Consider the following 17,180-nt stretch of genomic DNA (forward strand, 5'->3'; position numbering starts at 1 on the left):
AACATAAAGCTCAATGAGAAAGCCACATTATTTCCCTCTTGCATGTTTCTAGTCTGTGAAAATTCAATTGAGAGGCTAAAAACAGTGTGTTGTTTGATGCAAATATTATACAATTGTGAATAAAAGGATTATACATACAAAATTGATTATAAAACAAGCAATTTAGCAAGATATATATTTAGGACGATTATGAAACCCTATCATCATCACTTAATCTTTTTAATGCTTTAGTATGAAAGAAAATAATGCTCTTATGTAAAATGAGTTCAATAAAATTTAGCATTCCTACCCTTTTTGTAGGTTGTGCCTTTAAAAGTTTGGTCCTTCGTGGCTTTCTTGGTACAGGTGCTAGAAAAAAAGGAGAGAGAGAGAGTGAGAAAAAACAATCAACATTTGCTAACATTAAATAAGTTAAAGTGTTCATTAACTTTGGTCTACATATAATTTCACTCTGAATAACAATTCATTAATGCATTTTAAATGAACATGAATTAATGAATGAACAATAGTATATATTCATAAATTAACATCAACCTATATTATTAAATGCAAGAAATGCTCATTCATTGTTCAAAATAACTAATGTATTAACTAGCTTAACTGAATTGAAACTTCATGTACAGTGTTATCCAACATTTTGATAACCCATTCATTTTTGATTTGGTGTTTTAATGTAAGGGTTTCAGTCTGTTATGTACCTTTAGCTGGTATCTGTGGTGGTGGTAGTGGTTCGGTGATGTCTCTGAGCTGTGGTTTGTGCCGTCTCTCTTTTCTGTGCATTGCAGGAGAAGAGCTGCACACACTGGTTACTGTTTCTCCCGAGCTAGATATAAAAAACGCAATGATGTTATTAGATTCAGTCTAAGAATCAATCAGTCAATTATAACAGTAAAGCAGTGATCAATCATTTTGCATTGGTTTACCTGTTTTCTGGACACTTCACAAGGTAATAACTGGCTAGATAGATATAGAAATGAACAAAAATAAAAACTTAAATAATATGTGTGTAGTAATAAGAAAAACAGAATCATGCGATAAGAATACAATATGTTTTTATATATTTTGAAATGCATTTGCTTTGATGACACTGTATTTTTAAAAGTTTTATGTAAATGATAAATGATCTTAAAAAGCTGATCACCTCGTAGTCTTCGTCTGTGCTGCAGGTGCTGACATGTGATAGTCATGGCAAAGACAAGCATACAGACCAGACCGATAGAGCAGATGAGCGCAGCACACAGATACAAATCTGAGAAAGATCACAGCAAAACAGTGTGCTGTAAACATTAATTACAACAAGCCCTGACCTTGAAGACGGCAAATAAAAACTTTCTTTAAAAGTGATAAATCAGTTACCTTTTTTATTTTAGTTTTAGTTTTAAAGGGATACTCCTCCCCAAAATGAAAATTTTGTCTTTAATTACTTACCCCCATGTCGCTCCAAAACCTTAAAAGCTTCATTCGTCTTTGGAACACAATTTAAGATATTTTGGATGAAAACTGGGAGGCTTGTGACTGTGCCATTGACTGCCATGTAAGTTACAATGCCAAGATCCAGAAAAGTATGAAAGACAATCGACAGAATAGTCCATCGGCCATCAGTGATTCAACCGTAATGTTATGAAGTGACGAGAGTACTTTTTGTATGAGAAGAAAACAAAAATCTCTCCCTACATCACTGTAGCGCCATTTTGGAAAACACTTGCTGAACCTGCTTTCTTCTTGTACAAAAAGTATTCTTGTTGCTTCATAACACTATGGTTGAACCACTGATGGCAGATGGAGTCCTTTTCTGGACCTTGACACTGTATTTTACTTGGCAGTCAATGGGACAGTCACAAGCCTCCTGGTTTTCACCCAAAATATTCTAAATTGTCTTCAGAAGACAAACAAATCTTTTACGGGTTTGGAATGACATGGGGGAAAGTGATTAATGACAAAATGTTTATTTTGGGGTGTAGTATCCCTTTAAAAGATATGGAAATAAAACTATAATTTATCAACCCACAATAATGTATTTTTTTAATTTGTATATAAAATGTAGTGTAATAATGTAGTGGAAATGTTGTAAAGTATCATAAGCCAAGGTAGAATCCTTATTCCAATATATTGAGCAGAGCTGACCACAAAAATAAACCCAACGCTGTGAGCACACTTGGTTTACACTTGGTTGATTTTGGTTAGGTCTTTCTCCACCAGAAAAGAGGAAATGTAACACACTTGCTAAAGTCTGTCCAACACTGTAAGCTGTGATCCTATCCACTTGATCAGTGACAGAGATTCCAGACTGCAATAAACAACATGTTGCCTTATTTTATTAAAACAATGAGGTAACAGCATACCTTCAAATATGCGCCATATGACGTCAGCTTTTCCTGTGCTCGCTATATGATGTACTGAAAACATTCAAAGAGACAAAAGAAAAGTATGAAATGTGAAAATAGGAAAAGGTAAAATGTTTATAAATAATTATATAAAGGAGATAAATTATTTTATTGACCTTTGGGGTTAGGTCTTTTTTAATGTAATTTTTTTTTTTTATAAAGTAAACTGTTTTTGAGTTCTTGTGGATTGTTTAATCGTGCTTAACATTTGTATTGCAATTTTACAATCTAAGTTTAGGGGGATAACATGATAATGAAACGTATTAACATTGTTGCATATTTTAATGCTCAACCTGGTCATTCTCGCCAACATCTTGTATTCCGTGCAGATTTTTTGCAGGGTTGTCCTTGATGAGGCTTCAATATGACCAGGCAAGGACATTTAGATTAAAAGGAATTTGGGTTAGAGTCCTCTAAAAATATTTAACCTTTGACCCTGAGAAATGTGGCTTTAATAAATCTATCACAGAAAGCTCATAAACAGCTATTAATACACACAGCACACGTTACAGCAATGTTTAAATTACTTAGTCTACTATTAAATACTTTTAACATTTGTTTACCTGGGAAACAAAATTCAGATTTTTGAGATCATATGGAAAATCATATTTTCTCTCATTCATTAATTTTTCTTCTTTAAACGCTTACTGCATTTAGTTTTTTTTAAAGCATGTCAGGTCAGGGAAAATTGCTTACAGATGTTGAGGGCACTGGTGGACAGAATAACTTGAATACCAGAATAAGTGAGTGATATTTAGTTAAAATGTCATATTAGCTGAATAAAATTTTGATAATTGTATGATGAAACGCAATAAAGGTTCTCACTTAAAACTGAAGTTTTTCTGCTACTTTCATAAAAAATATATATATAAATAAATAAATAAACTGTTTTCATGAAGTTTCCATTTGCTATTGGCCAGCCAAGAACCAACCAACACCATTGCTCGAGTCAGTGTTGCTTTGATGGGAAGGTTAAGATGTTAAAGAAATGTAAAGGTAAACCAATCTACAAATGGAAATCTACATATTCAGTTAGGAGAAGGTATTTAAAACTTACATTTCACAAGGGCTGAGCTAAAAAAATAAAAATAAAAATAAAAACCTTCCAAAGACACCTACATAAGCCTTGATCAGCAGTGTATTAAAGAACTTTTAGCACCCTTCTTTCTGTGTTCTCAGTCCTAACGGATCCTGTTGTGCGTCTCTCACATGCACTATATTAGCACTGACTCCATCAGCAGCAGGTATACAGTTACACATCTGATATGCATTTTCTTTCACCACAAAGCCATTCTATTTAACCCCTGCTAAACTGAAGGGTTCAGCATATTTTCAGATCTGCAGACCCATTGTGCAGTTACATTTGAGAACACTCTACATCAAAGTAAAACGGGTGGGGAACAAATGTAGAATGCCGCTTTTGTTTTGGAAAGGCATTAAGTCATTTTCAGGCTGACCCTGTGGCTATAGAGTTAATTGAAGCAGTTAACCCAAAACTGTGGTCCTGCTTTGGTCTGTTTATGGGGTATCTCAGCTGGTTGACATTTTGTTGTGTATTTCACAAGACAAATTCCCTTGTTTAAGTCAACCTACTACCTCCATTTCCTTCCTTTATTTTTTTTTCTTGTATTTTTGTGTCTCAATTTGGTTAAGTGAGGTATCTGTGGTTGTCTAACCCCTGCAATAATATTCTGTTGCTTTTATTCCTTCAAAAACCACATCTTTATGTCTGTGAAATATATGCTGATGTTTTTCTTCAAATAAATCATCAGCTACATATGCACTTTATGGAATAGTTTAAAAAAGTATTTTTACTGCATTTATTTATTTTCTAAACGTACCCTACAGTGATTTATAACTTATGAAATACAAAGACTTTACTAAAATAACTTTTAGTTTTTTTGATTTAGATTCAGTCATACAAAGACATATTTTAGATGCGGTGGTTGTTCATAGCCGATGATGGAGCATAACTGTAAATAACAGCATAACTGTAAATAACTTTTTGAACTTTATAAATTATTGAGCTACTTTAAAGAAATAGTTCATCCAAAAACGAAATTGTTTCATCATTCACTCACCCTCATGTTGTTCCAAACCCATATGACTTTCTTTCTTCAGTGGAAGATAAAAGAAGAAATATGACTTGTGGACTGTATTCCAATCCTTCTGAAACCTATAATAGCTTTGTGTAATTTATGATTCACTGAAAATCTTTACATCTGACCTAGTTCTCACTGGCACGTCCTTGAGAGAACAAAACGTATCTTATCTCAAAATCGGGCTGACTTATTCATAGACTAGACTTATCCAGTTCTCAAATTCAACGCTTGAAGGTGAAGATTTTCAATGAATAGCTTACATTTTAGAACGTCATTGCAGAAATCAGGCCTAAGTAAATTATGACAGAATGTTTATTTTTAAGTGAACTTTTACTCCAAGTGCATGCAACTAATAGTTATTTGTTCTCTTTATTGCTGCTAGCATCTGGCAATTGCCATTTATTAGACAGATGATTAATCCAATGGACACTGATGCTTTGGGCACCTCTTGCTGTCCGAACACCAAAGGAAAACTCATAATTCAGCCAGTGTAAATGTTTTCAGTTGTATTCCTGCCAAGTCTCCTCTCTCTGTCCCTACAAGTTGCTCTCGTTAACAGCCTCATGGTCTGTTTGTTTTGGTCCAGAAACTGTTTATCGTGGAAATTATGTATATATATGTGGAAGGTCGAACCCTAAGACTTACAAACACACTGAAGCTAGCATGTGGAAAAGGTTTCAGTGCGAGAAATGGGAACGTTTACGCCTCATTTTCTCATTGTTTATTTGAAATTTTATGGACAATTCAGAAAAAACTATTTGGATTTGGGCTTTGAACTGTTGACATGGAGTTATGTCACTGTGTGAATCTGATATAGTCACTCTTTTGTGATGTTCTGAAAAGAAAGACCACCCCCTCTGCAAAAGAGGTTTACAAATAGCTAATAATGAACTTTGTCACCAATTGTGGAACTGGAATTGACCCTGTGCTGGATGAACTGTAGGATTAGTGAACTGGAGGAATCGGCTGTTGTGTGGTAGCCCTGACCATGGCAAGACATCACTCTTCGACAACATCCAGCGTAACCACACTGTTTGCTGGCACTACTGACTAGTTCATGAATTGAACGTTAGTTTTATACTCCAGATTGCTAAGTAGTGCCAGTAGTGTGATCGCACTGAAAATAAGGTAGAGTCTGAAGTATGCTACATGCTAAAGCTAATGGCAATACCAAAATGAGAGGATGCATATTTGATAAATCAACTGAAAAAGGTAAATGCTTCCATTTAGTGAAACAAAACAAAAAAACAAACTTTGCATCACATCAGACAATAGTAGCCTTAAAGGGTTAGTTCGCCCAAAAATGAAAATTATGTCATTAATAACTCACCCTTATGCTGTTCCAAACATGTAAGACCTCCTTTTATCTTCGGAACACAGTTTAAGATATTTTAGATTTAGTCCGAGAGCTCTCAGTCCCTCCATTGAAGCTGTGTGTACGGTATACTGTCCATGTCCAGAAAGGTAAGAAAAACATCATCAAAGTAGTCCATGTGACATCAGAGGGTCCGTTGGAATTTTTTGAAGCATCGAAAATACATTTTGGTCCAAAAATAGCAAAAACGACGACTTTATTCAGCATTGTCTTCTCTTCCGTGTCTGTGTGAGAGAGAGTTCAAATCAAAGCAGTCTGGATATCTGGTTCGCGAACGAATCATTCAGTTCACCAAATCGAACTGAATCATTTTAAACGGTTCGCATCTCTAATACGCATTAATCCACAAATGACTTAAGCTTTTAACTTTTTTAATGTGGCTGACACTTCCTCTGAGTTCAAACAAACCAATATCCCGGAGTAATTCATGTACTCAAACAGTACATTGACTGAACTGCTGTGAAGAGAGAACTGAAGATGAACACCGAGCCGAGCCAGATAACGAACAAAACATTGACTCGTTCACGAGTCAAGAACCGTTTCTGTCAGACGCGTCTGATTCGTGAACCGAGGAGCTGATGATACTGCGCATGTGTGATTCAGCGTGAAGCAGACCGACACACAGAGCGTCACACAATCATCGCCAATGACACCATTACGTCGAGCTCAAAAGAATTTGTGAACCGTTTTCTTCAACTGGTTTATTGAATCGAACTGTCCGAAAGAACTTCTGGTGATCCGAACACCGATGCAACCGGTTCTTCACTCGTGAACGAGTCAGTCTATTGTTCGTTATCTGGCTCGGCTCGGTGTTCATCTTCAGTTCTCTCTTCACAGCAGTTCAGTCAATGTACTGTTTGAGTACATGAATTACTCCGGGATATTGGTTTGTGTGAACTCAGAGGGAGTGTCAGCCACATTAAAAAAGTTAACAGCTTAAGTCATTTGTGGATTAATGCGTATTACAGAAGCGAACCGTTTAAAACGATTCAGTTCGATTTGGTTAACTGAATGATTCGTTCGCGAACCGGATATCCAGCTGCTTTGATTTGAACTATCTCTCACAACAGACGCGGAAGAGAAGACAATGCTGAATAAAGTCGTAGTTTTTGCTATTTTTGGACCAAAATGTATTTTCGATGCCTCAAAAAATTCCAACGGACCCTCTGATGTCACATGGACTACTTTGATGATGTTTTTCTTACCTTTCTGGACATGGACAGTATACCGTACACACAGCTTCAATGGAGGGACTGAGAGCTCTCGGACTAAATCTGAAATATCTTAAACTGTGTTCCGAAGATAAAAGGAGGCCTTACATGTTTGGAACAGCAGTTCCAAACATGTAAGTGTAAGAGTTGAGTTATTAATGACATAATTTTCATTTTTGGGCGAACTAACCCTTTAAGATTTCATATAGAAGACTGAGTACATAGTGTTTTGTACATTTAAGACACATTCAAGTTACCTTGTAATACCATGCTTCCTGTTCCATTTGACGAGGCCCTCCAATTGTTTCTGTGCTTCCGTATTTCCTGCACTTTACAGGTATAGTTGCCCCCATCCTTGAGGGAAACATTCAGGATCAGCAAACGATAGATCTGTCTGTCCATTGCTTCCCACAGGTGGAACTTGGTCTGGGGAAAATGCTTGCTGTAGTTGCCGTAATATTTGGTCTTCTTCATGCCCATCCTGCCCACGAGGTGCTCGTCTTCAGGGGTAGGGAAGTAGAGCCAGCGTAGCACCAGGACACTGCTGCTTCTCTTTCTCTGAGACACTAAGCAGGTCAAAGTGATGTTGTCTCCCTCCATACACATGCTGACTGGCCCAGGGGTGACGGTCACATTTAAAGCTTCACTCAGCTCTGGGGAAAAAACATGGAGTAAAAAGAATAAAAACATGTTTATAATTTCTCTGTATTGTTGCTGCAGATGTGTAATAGCTGCAGATGTATTATATTAAATACACTATATCTGATTTTATGATCAAGTCCAATAAAGTAATTGCCTTTCATGATTTAAATATGCAAGCAAAAGAGAAAAAATAGATTTTAATCATAAAAAGAAAACCCAAGAGATTAAAAAATAGCAAATGTATTTTTCAAAAATGTTAAATGTATAAAATATTTATCAATATGTTTTCCTATAGTAATATTTATGCCTCAAAAAGATAATTGCATACAATAAAACATGTAGTAATTAAACAATTAAGTTATATAAACAGTTATAAAAATGTATGTATGATTTTAAGATTTAATTATCAGCCCCCCCCCCCCCCCCCCCCATATATATGATATCTCCTATTTGGACCAAAACCATGACCCATAAAGGGTGTAAAATATCTGAATGCATCTGGGTTTAATATGCCATGCCAAACAGAAACTACAGGTGGAAAACATTTGTCTGCCTTCTTGAACTACAGGAAAGAGCAGGGAATGCGACAACAAGATTGTATCCAGCTGTTAAAAGCCTTTTTTGTCGTGTTTATTTTGTGTCCCAATTACTGGAGTCCCTCAGGGGTCAACTGGGGCTCTGTTTTCAATGCAAAAACCACATCACAAGAGAGATTTGGACATAAACAAAAAGCCCACAATAATAATGCTGAATACACCCCTGACCTGAAAATGCCTAGACTGTTCTGAACAATGCAACATTTTGCAATATGTTTTTGCACTGAAGAAAAATATGTATATTTCATGTAAAATGAGGTCAGTGAATAAAAGTAGAAAAGTTTTGTTGACTTAATTTTTTTAGCATGCAAAATAGTTTTATGCAGATGAATGCTGCAGTTACATGTGTAACAAATGGGCAGCTTTTGTCTGAAAAATTATCTCACTGATCATGCACCCCCTGAAAGCTATTTTGCAAGTTGTTTCGTCATTGCATATTAATAGACCAACATAAACATTCTTACCTCCAATAAAAGCCCTAGTCAGGACAACTATCGCAAAAGCAGAGAGCTTCATATTGCAAACCCGTAGGCTCCATAAACCCAACTAAACATCAAGAAAAGAAAGGAGTCCCTGGGATTTTCTCTCCTTTTCTTTCTCCTTCTCAGTGTGTGTGTGTAACCTGAAACAGTGCGTGCTCTGTTCCCAGTTAGAAACACCCCTCTTTCCCAGTCTTTCTTTTTTTCACCCACTCTCTTTTTCTTTTTCTTTTTCTCTTTCTTTATCCTGTAATCACTCCCCCTGCCAGTTAAAAGTATGTAGGAAATGTCATTTCCAGAGAGAATCTTTGGAAACAGCACAAAATTTCAGCTGGACCTACAGCATTTAAAAGTAGGAAAAGTAGCAGGTCTTAGTAGCATTTACATCCTTATGTTAAATAATGAGTAAAGTGGACTATTACAAAGCTTAAAGGAATAAAGGAACTGTTTGCCCAAAAATGAAGATTAATGTTGATCCAAACTCATGACTAAGATATTTTAATGTTACGTTTATTTCCTCCATGCAATTACAGTGATTGTGACTGAGGATTTTAAGATTTAAAAAGGGCACAGTACTGTAGTCAGAAAAACTCATGCACTATACATAATTTATACTAGGGTGACCATATTTTAATTTCACTAAATATTTCATATTTAGTTTGTTGTGTTTTAGAGGGTTAAAGAAGCCCTCAAAGTAGTGCAATGACCATATTATTGTCAGTCCACTTCATGTGTGGACATGCAGTGGAACGAAATGTCATGTCTCACAGGACCACGGTGCTACATAATTAGGGTGAGATCCTCTGTGATGTGCAACCCCAAGAATTAAGTGCTGCTGACTCTCCAAAGTCGAGCTGTCGATGGTCATTGGGTCTTGGTCAACGGAGTTTCTCCTGACTTCCATCACAACCTCCTTTGTCTTCTCCACATTGAGGGACAGGTTGTTAGTGCTACACCATTCAGCCAGCTGTGCCACTTCCTCTCTGTAGAGTGTTTCATCGCTGTTGCTGATGAGACCTACCACAGTTATGTCATCCGCAAACTTGATGATGTGGTTGGAGCTGAACTTGTCAGTTAAGGAACAGTGCAGTTGTGGGTCAGCAACATGAAGAGCAGTGGGCTGAGCACATAGCCTTGTGGCGAACCTGTGCTCAGTGTTGTAGTGCTCAAGGTGTTGTGGCCGACACAGACTGACTGAGGTCTGTCCAGGATCCAATTACAGAGGGAACTGTTAAGCCCCAGCAGGTTTAGTTTGTTGATGAACTGTTTTGGTATTATTGTGTTGAATGCTGAGCTGAAGTTGATGAACAGCATTGTAACATAGGAGTGTTTATTATTTTGGTGGGTAAGAGCCAGCTGGAGGGTGGAGGAAATTGCATCATCTGTAGAGCGGTTTGGACGGTATGCAAACTAGAGCGGATCAAGTGTGTTGGGGAGGCTGGTTTTGATGTTGTCCATGACTAACCTCTCAAAGCACTTCATCATGATTGGAGTCAGTGCTATGGGACAGTAGTCATTTAGACAGGACACAGGTGATTTTTTGGTACCAGTATGGTTGTTGTGGATTTGAGACATCTGGGGATGACTGCCTGGCTCAGCGAGGTGTTGAAGATATCTTTTAGGATGTCTGTCAGTGGCTCAGCACAGTCTCTCAGTATGCGGTCAGGTACAGTATGTCGTCAGGACCTGCAGCCTTGCGTGTGTTAATCCTAGATAAGGTCTTCCTTACAGTGTTTTGTCACTACCATAGCATTGTTAGAGAATACTTTCAGCTGGTGCACTCGTCCCTGGAACACAAAGATAGTGTTTTGCCTGGAGGGACAACAGTGGGTACACTCCTTCATGCTTATACCACCACTTAAGTGGATCTTCTGAGAGAGGTATAGGTGTAACTTCTCTGTATTTGCCAACTTCTTCCCGTGCCCTGTCTGCAGCAGTAGCATTGACTGCTTAAGCCACTGGTGCATAGGCTGCCCCAAGCAGATCCACCAGCGCACAGGATTCTTATGACCTCTTTGGTGGGGCTGTGGAGGGGACACCTTCACCAAGGGATTTTTGCTCCTGTACAGGTCCACTGCCTCCATTACCAGCACTATCAGATCCTTGCTGCTGATAGTTGGAAACAAGTAAATATCAATTAAAATTATTTGAATTTAATGTTGCCCATTTCCACCATACAGAAATTTTATTATTTTACTTAAATTTATTATATTTATATGCAGTTAATAAATATTGGTTTGTTTACATTTTCATTTTTAAAACTTTATACAACATACATCATTGCTCCAAAGTGACCATCTCACTGATCAATGTTGTGAATGTGTCCTCACGTTCTTCTTCAGTGATGAAAGTAAGAGTCTTGAAACCAGGGTCCAGGGCAGACACAACATGCAGCTTCTCTTTTAGTTTTGCAATGTAATCTTTTTTATCATTCACACAAATTTTACATTTTATAGATAGTACTAGCTGTTTTTGTAAACATACCTAAACTTCAAGTTGTCATCCACAGCAGATTTGAGTTCCTTAATGACAGTCAAATCACTGGCAGTCGAGCGCATCTCATCAAGGAGCTATATCTGCCTCTGTCGAAGTGCAAAGATCCTTTTCGCTCAGATGGACTTCAGGAGAAAGAAGTGCAGCTGAGATTGCTGGTCGCTGCTCCAAAAATCTGTTGAGCGTGTCCAGCATGCTGTTCCACCTGGTCACCGCGTCAATTTTAAGTTAGCGACAGGGCAAGTTCAGTAGCATTTGTTTTTCTTTGAGAACTTTGTTAGCATTAGCGCTTCTGTGAAAGAATGACACTATGCGTCTAACTTGATCTAGCACTCAAGAGATGGCCGGAAGTTTCATCGCAGCTTTCAATGCCAGATTTATTGTGTGAGCAAAGCAGCCAATATGGCGCAGCTCCATCATCTCCAAGGCACGTAACATGCTAGTAGCGTTGTCGGTCACAATGACTGGGTCTTTCTTAGTGAGCCCCCACTCTTCCAACGCCTCTGAAAGCAATGCACATACTGTATGTTTATGTTTATGTGTGGCCTTTGAGAATCGATATTGCATCGACCACATTTAATAAAATGATATATCAAAAAATATATATTTGCCCAGCCCTAACATGAACTGCATCCCAAGGGATTTAAATACTCCTATGTTTGCGGGACAGGTTTGCGGGAGCAGACGGTGATGGTTAGAAATAGTAGGTTTGTAAGGTTTTTGGGTGATTTAGAAAAATATTTTGGTTGAAAAAGAGGACATGTACAGGGAAAAGAGGATGTTTGGTCACCCTAATTTATACAAAATATATAAAAGCTTTGTGTAACAAAATGACCAAACATTAAAAAATGTCATACTGTATTCTATGGAAGAAAGAACATCATACATGTTTGGAATGATGAGGATGAATAAATAGTGACATATTTTCAGCTTTTGGGTGAATAATCCCTTTACACTTTGACTCTTAAAAATATGTACTCTGTCTGGAGTTGTAAGTAGTTTTCTGTCTTCAGCACACAGTTCTAGTCCATTCATCTCGTGGTTTGAAGCATAATGGTTTATTGGGTAGGGTTTTGTGCTGAGCTAGTGGTTTCTCTTTACAACTGCTGCCAAGAAGAGTAGAATTACACAATGTTCTAATATATAGCAGCAAAGGACTACAGCTATGAGCACAATACTTTTGTCTTTAGTTCAACTAAATGAGTAACTGCCATGAAAATGGTTATTATTAAACTCTGATATGATGGAACCAGTCACTCTCTGTTTCCTATTTTTCAAAGCTTTTTACAAAGCACAAGCCACATGATCCGAGTCTCAGTAGTCTAAGCAAGTAGAAATTCTATGTACTGTAATAACAATTCTCTAAAATGCCACCACTTTATTTCAGGACTGCCTCCAACTCACTGATTACAACAAGGAAAAAAGGACTGTATTTTACATCTTTTCCTATACATTCCAAACGGAATAAAATCACACATTTACTCAATTAGCTATATAGGTTTTTTTTTTTTTTTTTTATTAAATGTGAAACTGAGTTAGCATCCAGTTATCATCCTGAAAAGATGTACAGTTACTGTTACATCAATAATGAGTCAAGAAACATTCAAATCAAATGGTTCCTTATTCCTACCATTGGAAATGTAAATTCTGCATTGTGGAATACTGTATTGAAAATACATGCATAGGCTTACTGTATATATTGTGTATGCTGCAGAAATAGCAGTATAAGCCAGACTATTCCAAAAAGCATTAGTCAATATAGCAAACAGTATTGACATCAATTTTGGAGCTAAAACTAGTTTTTTTTTTTTCATTTATCAGGTTTTTCTTTGCAAAACACCTGTTTTGTTTATTCTAATTAACCAGTTAATCATGCCAGCAAAATGCAAGAACAACTCAATTCATTTTGAAATAATAACATACCACATTCATTCCTGCTATCAGGACTCTACACTGACTCCATGTGGCTAAAACACAGAAGATGCCAGATCCTCTCACATGGTACCAACTCACATCTACGCATATGCATGTATGAGATCCACTTTATAGTTGTATACTGTATATGGCTTTTATAGTTCAAGAAGATTTCAAATGGTTTACTTTGTTCACAGTCTGGAAGCTTGTGTTTTGGATGACATTTTGCAGCAAATGTGTATAAACCGGTGTGGGTGTGTGTGCCAATGAAATGGGTAAATGGTCTTATGACTTATAAAATCACTTATTTCATGTTACCCTTTGATAGTGTTAGACACAGTGATTCTTTCACTTATTCAATTACAGTTTAAGACATTGCCCACCCGCAGATCTAACTCCTGCAGCGAAATCATGCATTTCATATCAGAGTAGATTAAAAGGGCTCATGGAGAGAAGCGCTCAGTCAATCGGTAAGTGGCTTGTTAATGTAATACACGAGTCAGCGGGAGAGACGGCACAATAACACACACATCACATCAACAGCATCTTATCAACAACAGCTAAAACAGGAGCCTTCCAGTCCGGTCTCTACTATGGGCATCTCTGGTTTGGTCAGTATAGTAAAGTGCTTGACCGACCTCCACAGATAACTCTTAAAGTTTTTTAATGGGAGTCGAGGACCAGGGGAAATCAAAAGGAGATGCTTTCTCATATCTCTGGTATATGTAGCATCTCAAGGGAGCTCTTGTTAAACTCATTTGGACCACTCGCAAGGCAACAAAGCAACACAAAGACACCCCTCCATTAAATCACTTGCTCAGTTTGTTTGTTTATTGGCTCTGCCATTAGGGCAAATTATTCTCAGTTAATTGGTTTTATAATTATACTAATGGATATGCAGAGGACCAACACTGTGGCACTCTAAAAAAGACCTAGCGAGGAAATAGGTTTGTTTAATGACCTAGATTATTTACATATTATAGCCTGTTGCTGTTCTCCAGTATCGGTAATCCATGACGCACTTTTCTTGTAATAAAAAAAAACTCTTGAATCATGATCTTTGGATGTCAGCGATCATAGTTTGAAACACGGCTTATTAGCTATGAATACTGAAATACTGTTGTAGGCCCGGTGGATCAGCATTTTAAGAAAGCCCATAACATTTGAATTAAAATTAAATATGTAATCTATTGATATTCTTTCAAATGACTGTGTTGTTTTAATAAAAAGAGACAAAGCAGACCCCTCAGGAGGGAGTCATTTAGCTCAAGCTTTATTCAGATGGGGGTGGTGGCTGATTGAGTCACAGAGCAGCTAATATCTTTGATAGAATCAATATCCGAGAACAATACAGGTGCCATAAGGAGAGCTATGCGTTATTTTCTCTCAGCAGCATTTTGTAAACGAGCCAGGGAGCAGTGATGCTATTCTAATACTTGATGGCCTAAGTACTTTCAGTGACTGTGCTTAATGACTGTGTTAATTATTCACCTTTAATACACACAGAGTTTAAAAACAACTATCATTTCAATTTAGATACAGTAACTCCATGACTAGGGCTTGGTATCAAGCTCAGTACTTTTTAGGCACAGAGCGAATTGCCTCGATACTATCGAGTATTGAAAAATGTCTTGTCGTTCGGTAAGCCAGTAAGCGTGCACTGCAGCATGCTTGATGTGCCTAAATCAAGTGCTGGTGATTGGCTCTGGTGAGGCATCCGGGAAAAACACTAGTTTACACCGGTTCCGCACAGAGATGTGGCTCACACTTGAGGCTGTAATGTGTAGGCGTCCCAACTCCCATATGTGAAGCTATGTTTACATTAGTGCATTTTCATTTCAAAATGGCGTTTTAAAATAAACAATCCTCGACCAAACTGGCATTTCCACTGCGTTTCGGGAAAGATCCGCACTACATGACCAATAACACACGTGTCCTTTCATGGACACTGCACCACATGCTACATAAGACAATTTATAAGATTTATACAACGCTTTTACTCAAAACTCACTTTAAACCAAAGTAAGTGTTTGTAATAACTTGTAATTGCAATCTTTTTGGTCATATAATGTTGCTGAAATATGCTATTTGTACCCTGTTATATCAAGCTAATCGCTACACCTGCTTAGCATTTCTCTTGTAAACACCCTGTATTGTTATGAAAATAGGCAGAATTTTAGAAAAATACATGCATGTCATATACTATCTTAAACTCGTGTTTATTAGCTTCATGTTTCATCTGTGGAAATGTTTTTTCAGGTAGTTATAAAACATATGTAGTTGTTAGTTAACTATTTTTGTGAGCTCATCTAAAGTGAGGACTATTTATGCCTTGTAAAGCTTTTACAAATGAGATTTAAAGGCTTTTAATATTTCTATGTTCTGTATCACTGTGTTTTGTTTGTTTCTGTTTTTTTTGTTTAGAGGATAACTGAGCCTTTAAATATCCTTTATAAATGCTTTACAAGGCATAACTAGTCCTCACTTTAGATGAGCTCACATAAATAGTTAACTGACCACTACTAAATGCTTTATAACTACCTGAATTTACTACATTTCTTGTGATCTTATGAATCACTGGCAACTCCTAAATAACTGGTTTGTAAATAATGCTATACTTCATTGAGAAATGATAAATTGATCATGAATAAAGTATGAAAATACAATTATTAAACACATTATAGATATGCTTTTAAATAAAGAATAAAGCATTTATATCTGTATTTATAAAATGCTTATTACTGTCTATTAATGCTTTATAAATTATGAATTATCTGTTTACTAATGCTTAATTAATGATTAATAGTGTGCAGTTATTATAAAGTGTTACCCAACTCTTTAACAGTGTAAAAAACTCAGTATGCATGAAATAGCATTTCACCCCCCCCCCCCCCCCTTTAAAATACAACGCACTCGTGCAACGTAGCCTAAAAGATGTGGAAACTGAAAACTATTTGAACTTTATTAAAACTGTTTGCACTGATTTACTGTATTGGTTACAGTTTGTTCCTATGTGCTGTCTTGTTCCATTGGAGTCTCTTAAAATATAAATAGGTTTTTTTGAGGTAATGTGTAATATAATCTTGTTAAAATTTATTTCATAAAATTGGTATCGAAAAAAGTATCATTCAGCATCAGATATCGAAGACATATCATTATCAGTATCGGTATCTAAATTTTTTTAACAAAACCCAGCCCAATCCATGACAATTAATTTTGTTTATATGACGTGGACTTCATATGATGACCGAATAATTAAACCTTATTCACCTTATCTGCCATTAGATAAATAGATTGCCTCTCCCTAAAACTTATTATTTTATAAAGTTTTAAAATTATTATTGGTAGATATTTTATCCAAAGTAAAAGTGAAAGAGTGTGCAAGCAGGAGTTTCTTAACAACAAGATATTTGTTTTGATGCAGCTGTGCAACAATACACTTAAGAGTTTAATAAATGAGCAATGTTATCTGTTTTATGATAAACCATTTAGAAATACTTGACAAGCAGAATGCCTGTAATTGCAGCATGATCTCATAAATGTCATGAGGGGTGATTCACAGAGGGAACGACCAGTCCTTGGAAGAGACCATTCTAACTATATAAATATATCTATATAAATATAATAATAAACATTATATATATATATATATGCATATATATTCTACTATAAAAAGTTTCTTGCATTGTAAAAAACATTTTTCATGATCAGAATTTTCTTGATTGCACAAATGAAAACAAAAATGTTTATGATTACAAAAATGATGGATTACTGAATTGTTATATTGTAACCAGCTCTCATGTTCTAAGCTGTTAGAATCATGTTGTTTTGGTCATCACATATCATCTTGTTCAGCTGAGGATAATGAATTGCTCAGTATTGGGCTGCAAACTACAGCTGTGAGTGTTGAGGAGATAGTGAGTGAGGGAGAAATAGCTCTGATGAGAGCTTAGCAACAGAGCTCTAAAGAGCTCCACATGTGAG

General features: G+C 36.6%; 1 protein-coding gene across 2 annotated transcripts; it reads right to left on the minus strand.

Annotated features, from left to right (window-relative positions):
- Window positions 1-6: 6 nt before the first annotated feature.
- LOC128026767 (V-set and transmembrane domain-containing protein 4-like) lies at window positions 7-8,960 on the minus strand. 2 transcript variants are annotated; one of them, XM_052614035.1, is made up of 7 exons: window positions 8,775-8,960; window positions 7,330-7,725; window positions 2,343-2,396; window positions 1,142-1,249; window positions 924-957; window positions 699-823; window positions 7-348 (listed from the first exon to the last, which is right to left on the minus strand). In XM_052614035.1, exons 1-7 carry the CDS (start codon window positions 8,824-8,826, stop codon window positions 188-190), a joined length of 930 nt encoding a protein of 309 aa, XP_052469995.1. In that variant the 5' UTR covers window positions 8,827-8,960; the 3' UTR covers window positions 7-187. The 2 variants fall into 2 exon arrangements, with proteins under 2 accessions (XP_052469995.1, XP_052469997.1); XM_052614037.1 differs by lacking the exon at window positions 2,343-2,396.
- Window positions 8,961-17,180: the final 8,220 nt, after the last annotated feature.

This window comes from Carassius gibelio, chromosome A13 (assembly GCF_023724105.1).
Source record: "Carassius gibelio isolate Cgi1373 ecotype wild population from Czech Republic chromosome A13, carGib1.2-hapl.c, whole genome shotgun sequence".
NCBI lineage: Eukaryota > Metazoa > Chordata > Actinopteri > Cypriniformes > Cyprinidae > Carassius > Carassius gibelio.

Bases quoted from the DNA above. Each gene is read 5' to 3' on its own strand.
- LOC128026767 (XM_052614035.1), bottom strand. From the start codon at position 8,826: ATGAAGCTCTCTGCTTTTGCGATAGTTGTCCTGACTAGGGCTTTTATT. The intron at 7,726-8,774 runs GTAAGAATGTTT...TTTTTTCCCCAG, and splicing joins GACTAGGGCTTTTATTGGAG to AGCTGAGTGAAGCTTTAAAT. The intron at 824-923 runs GTAAACCAATGC...TTTTATATCTAG, and splicing joins GTGAAGTGTCCAGAAAACAG to CTCGGGAGAAACAGTAACCA.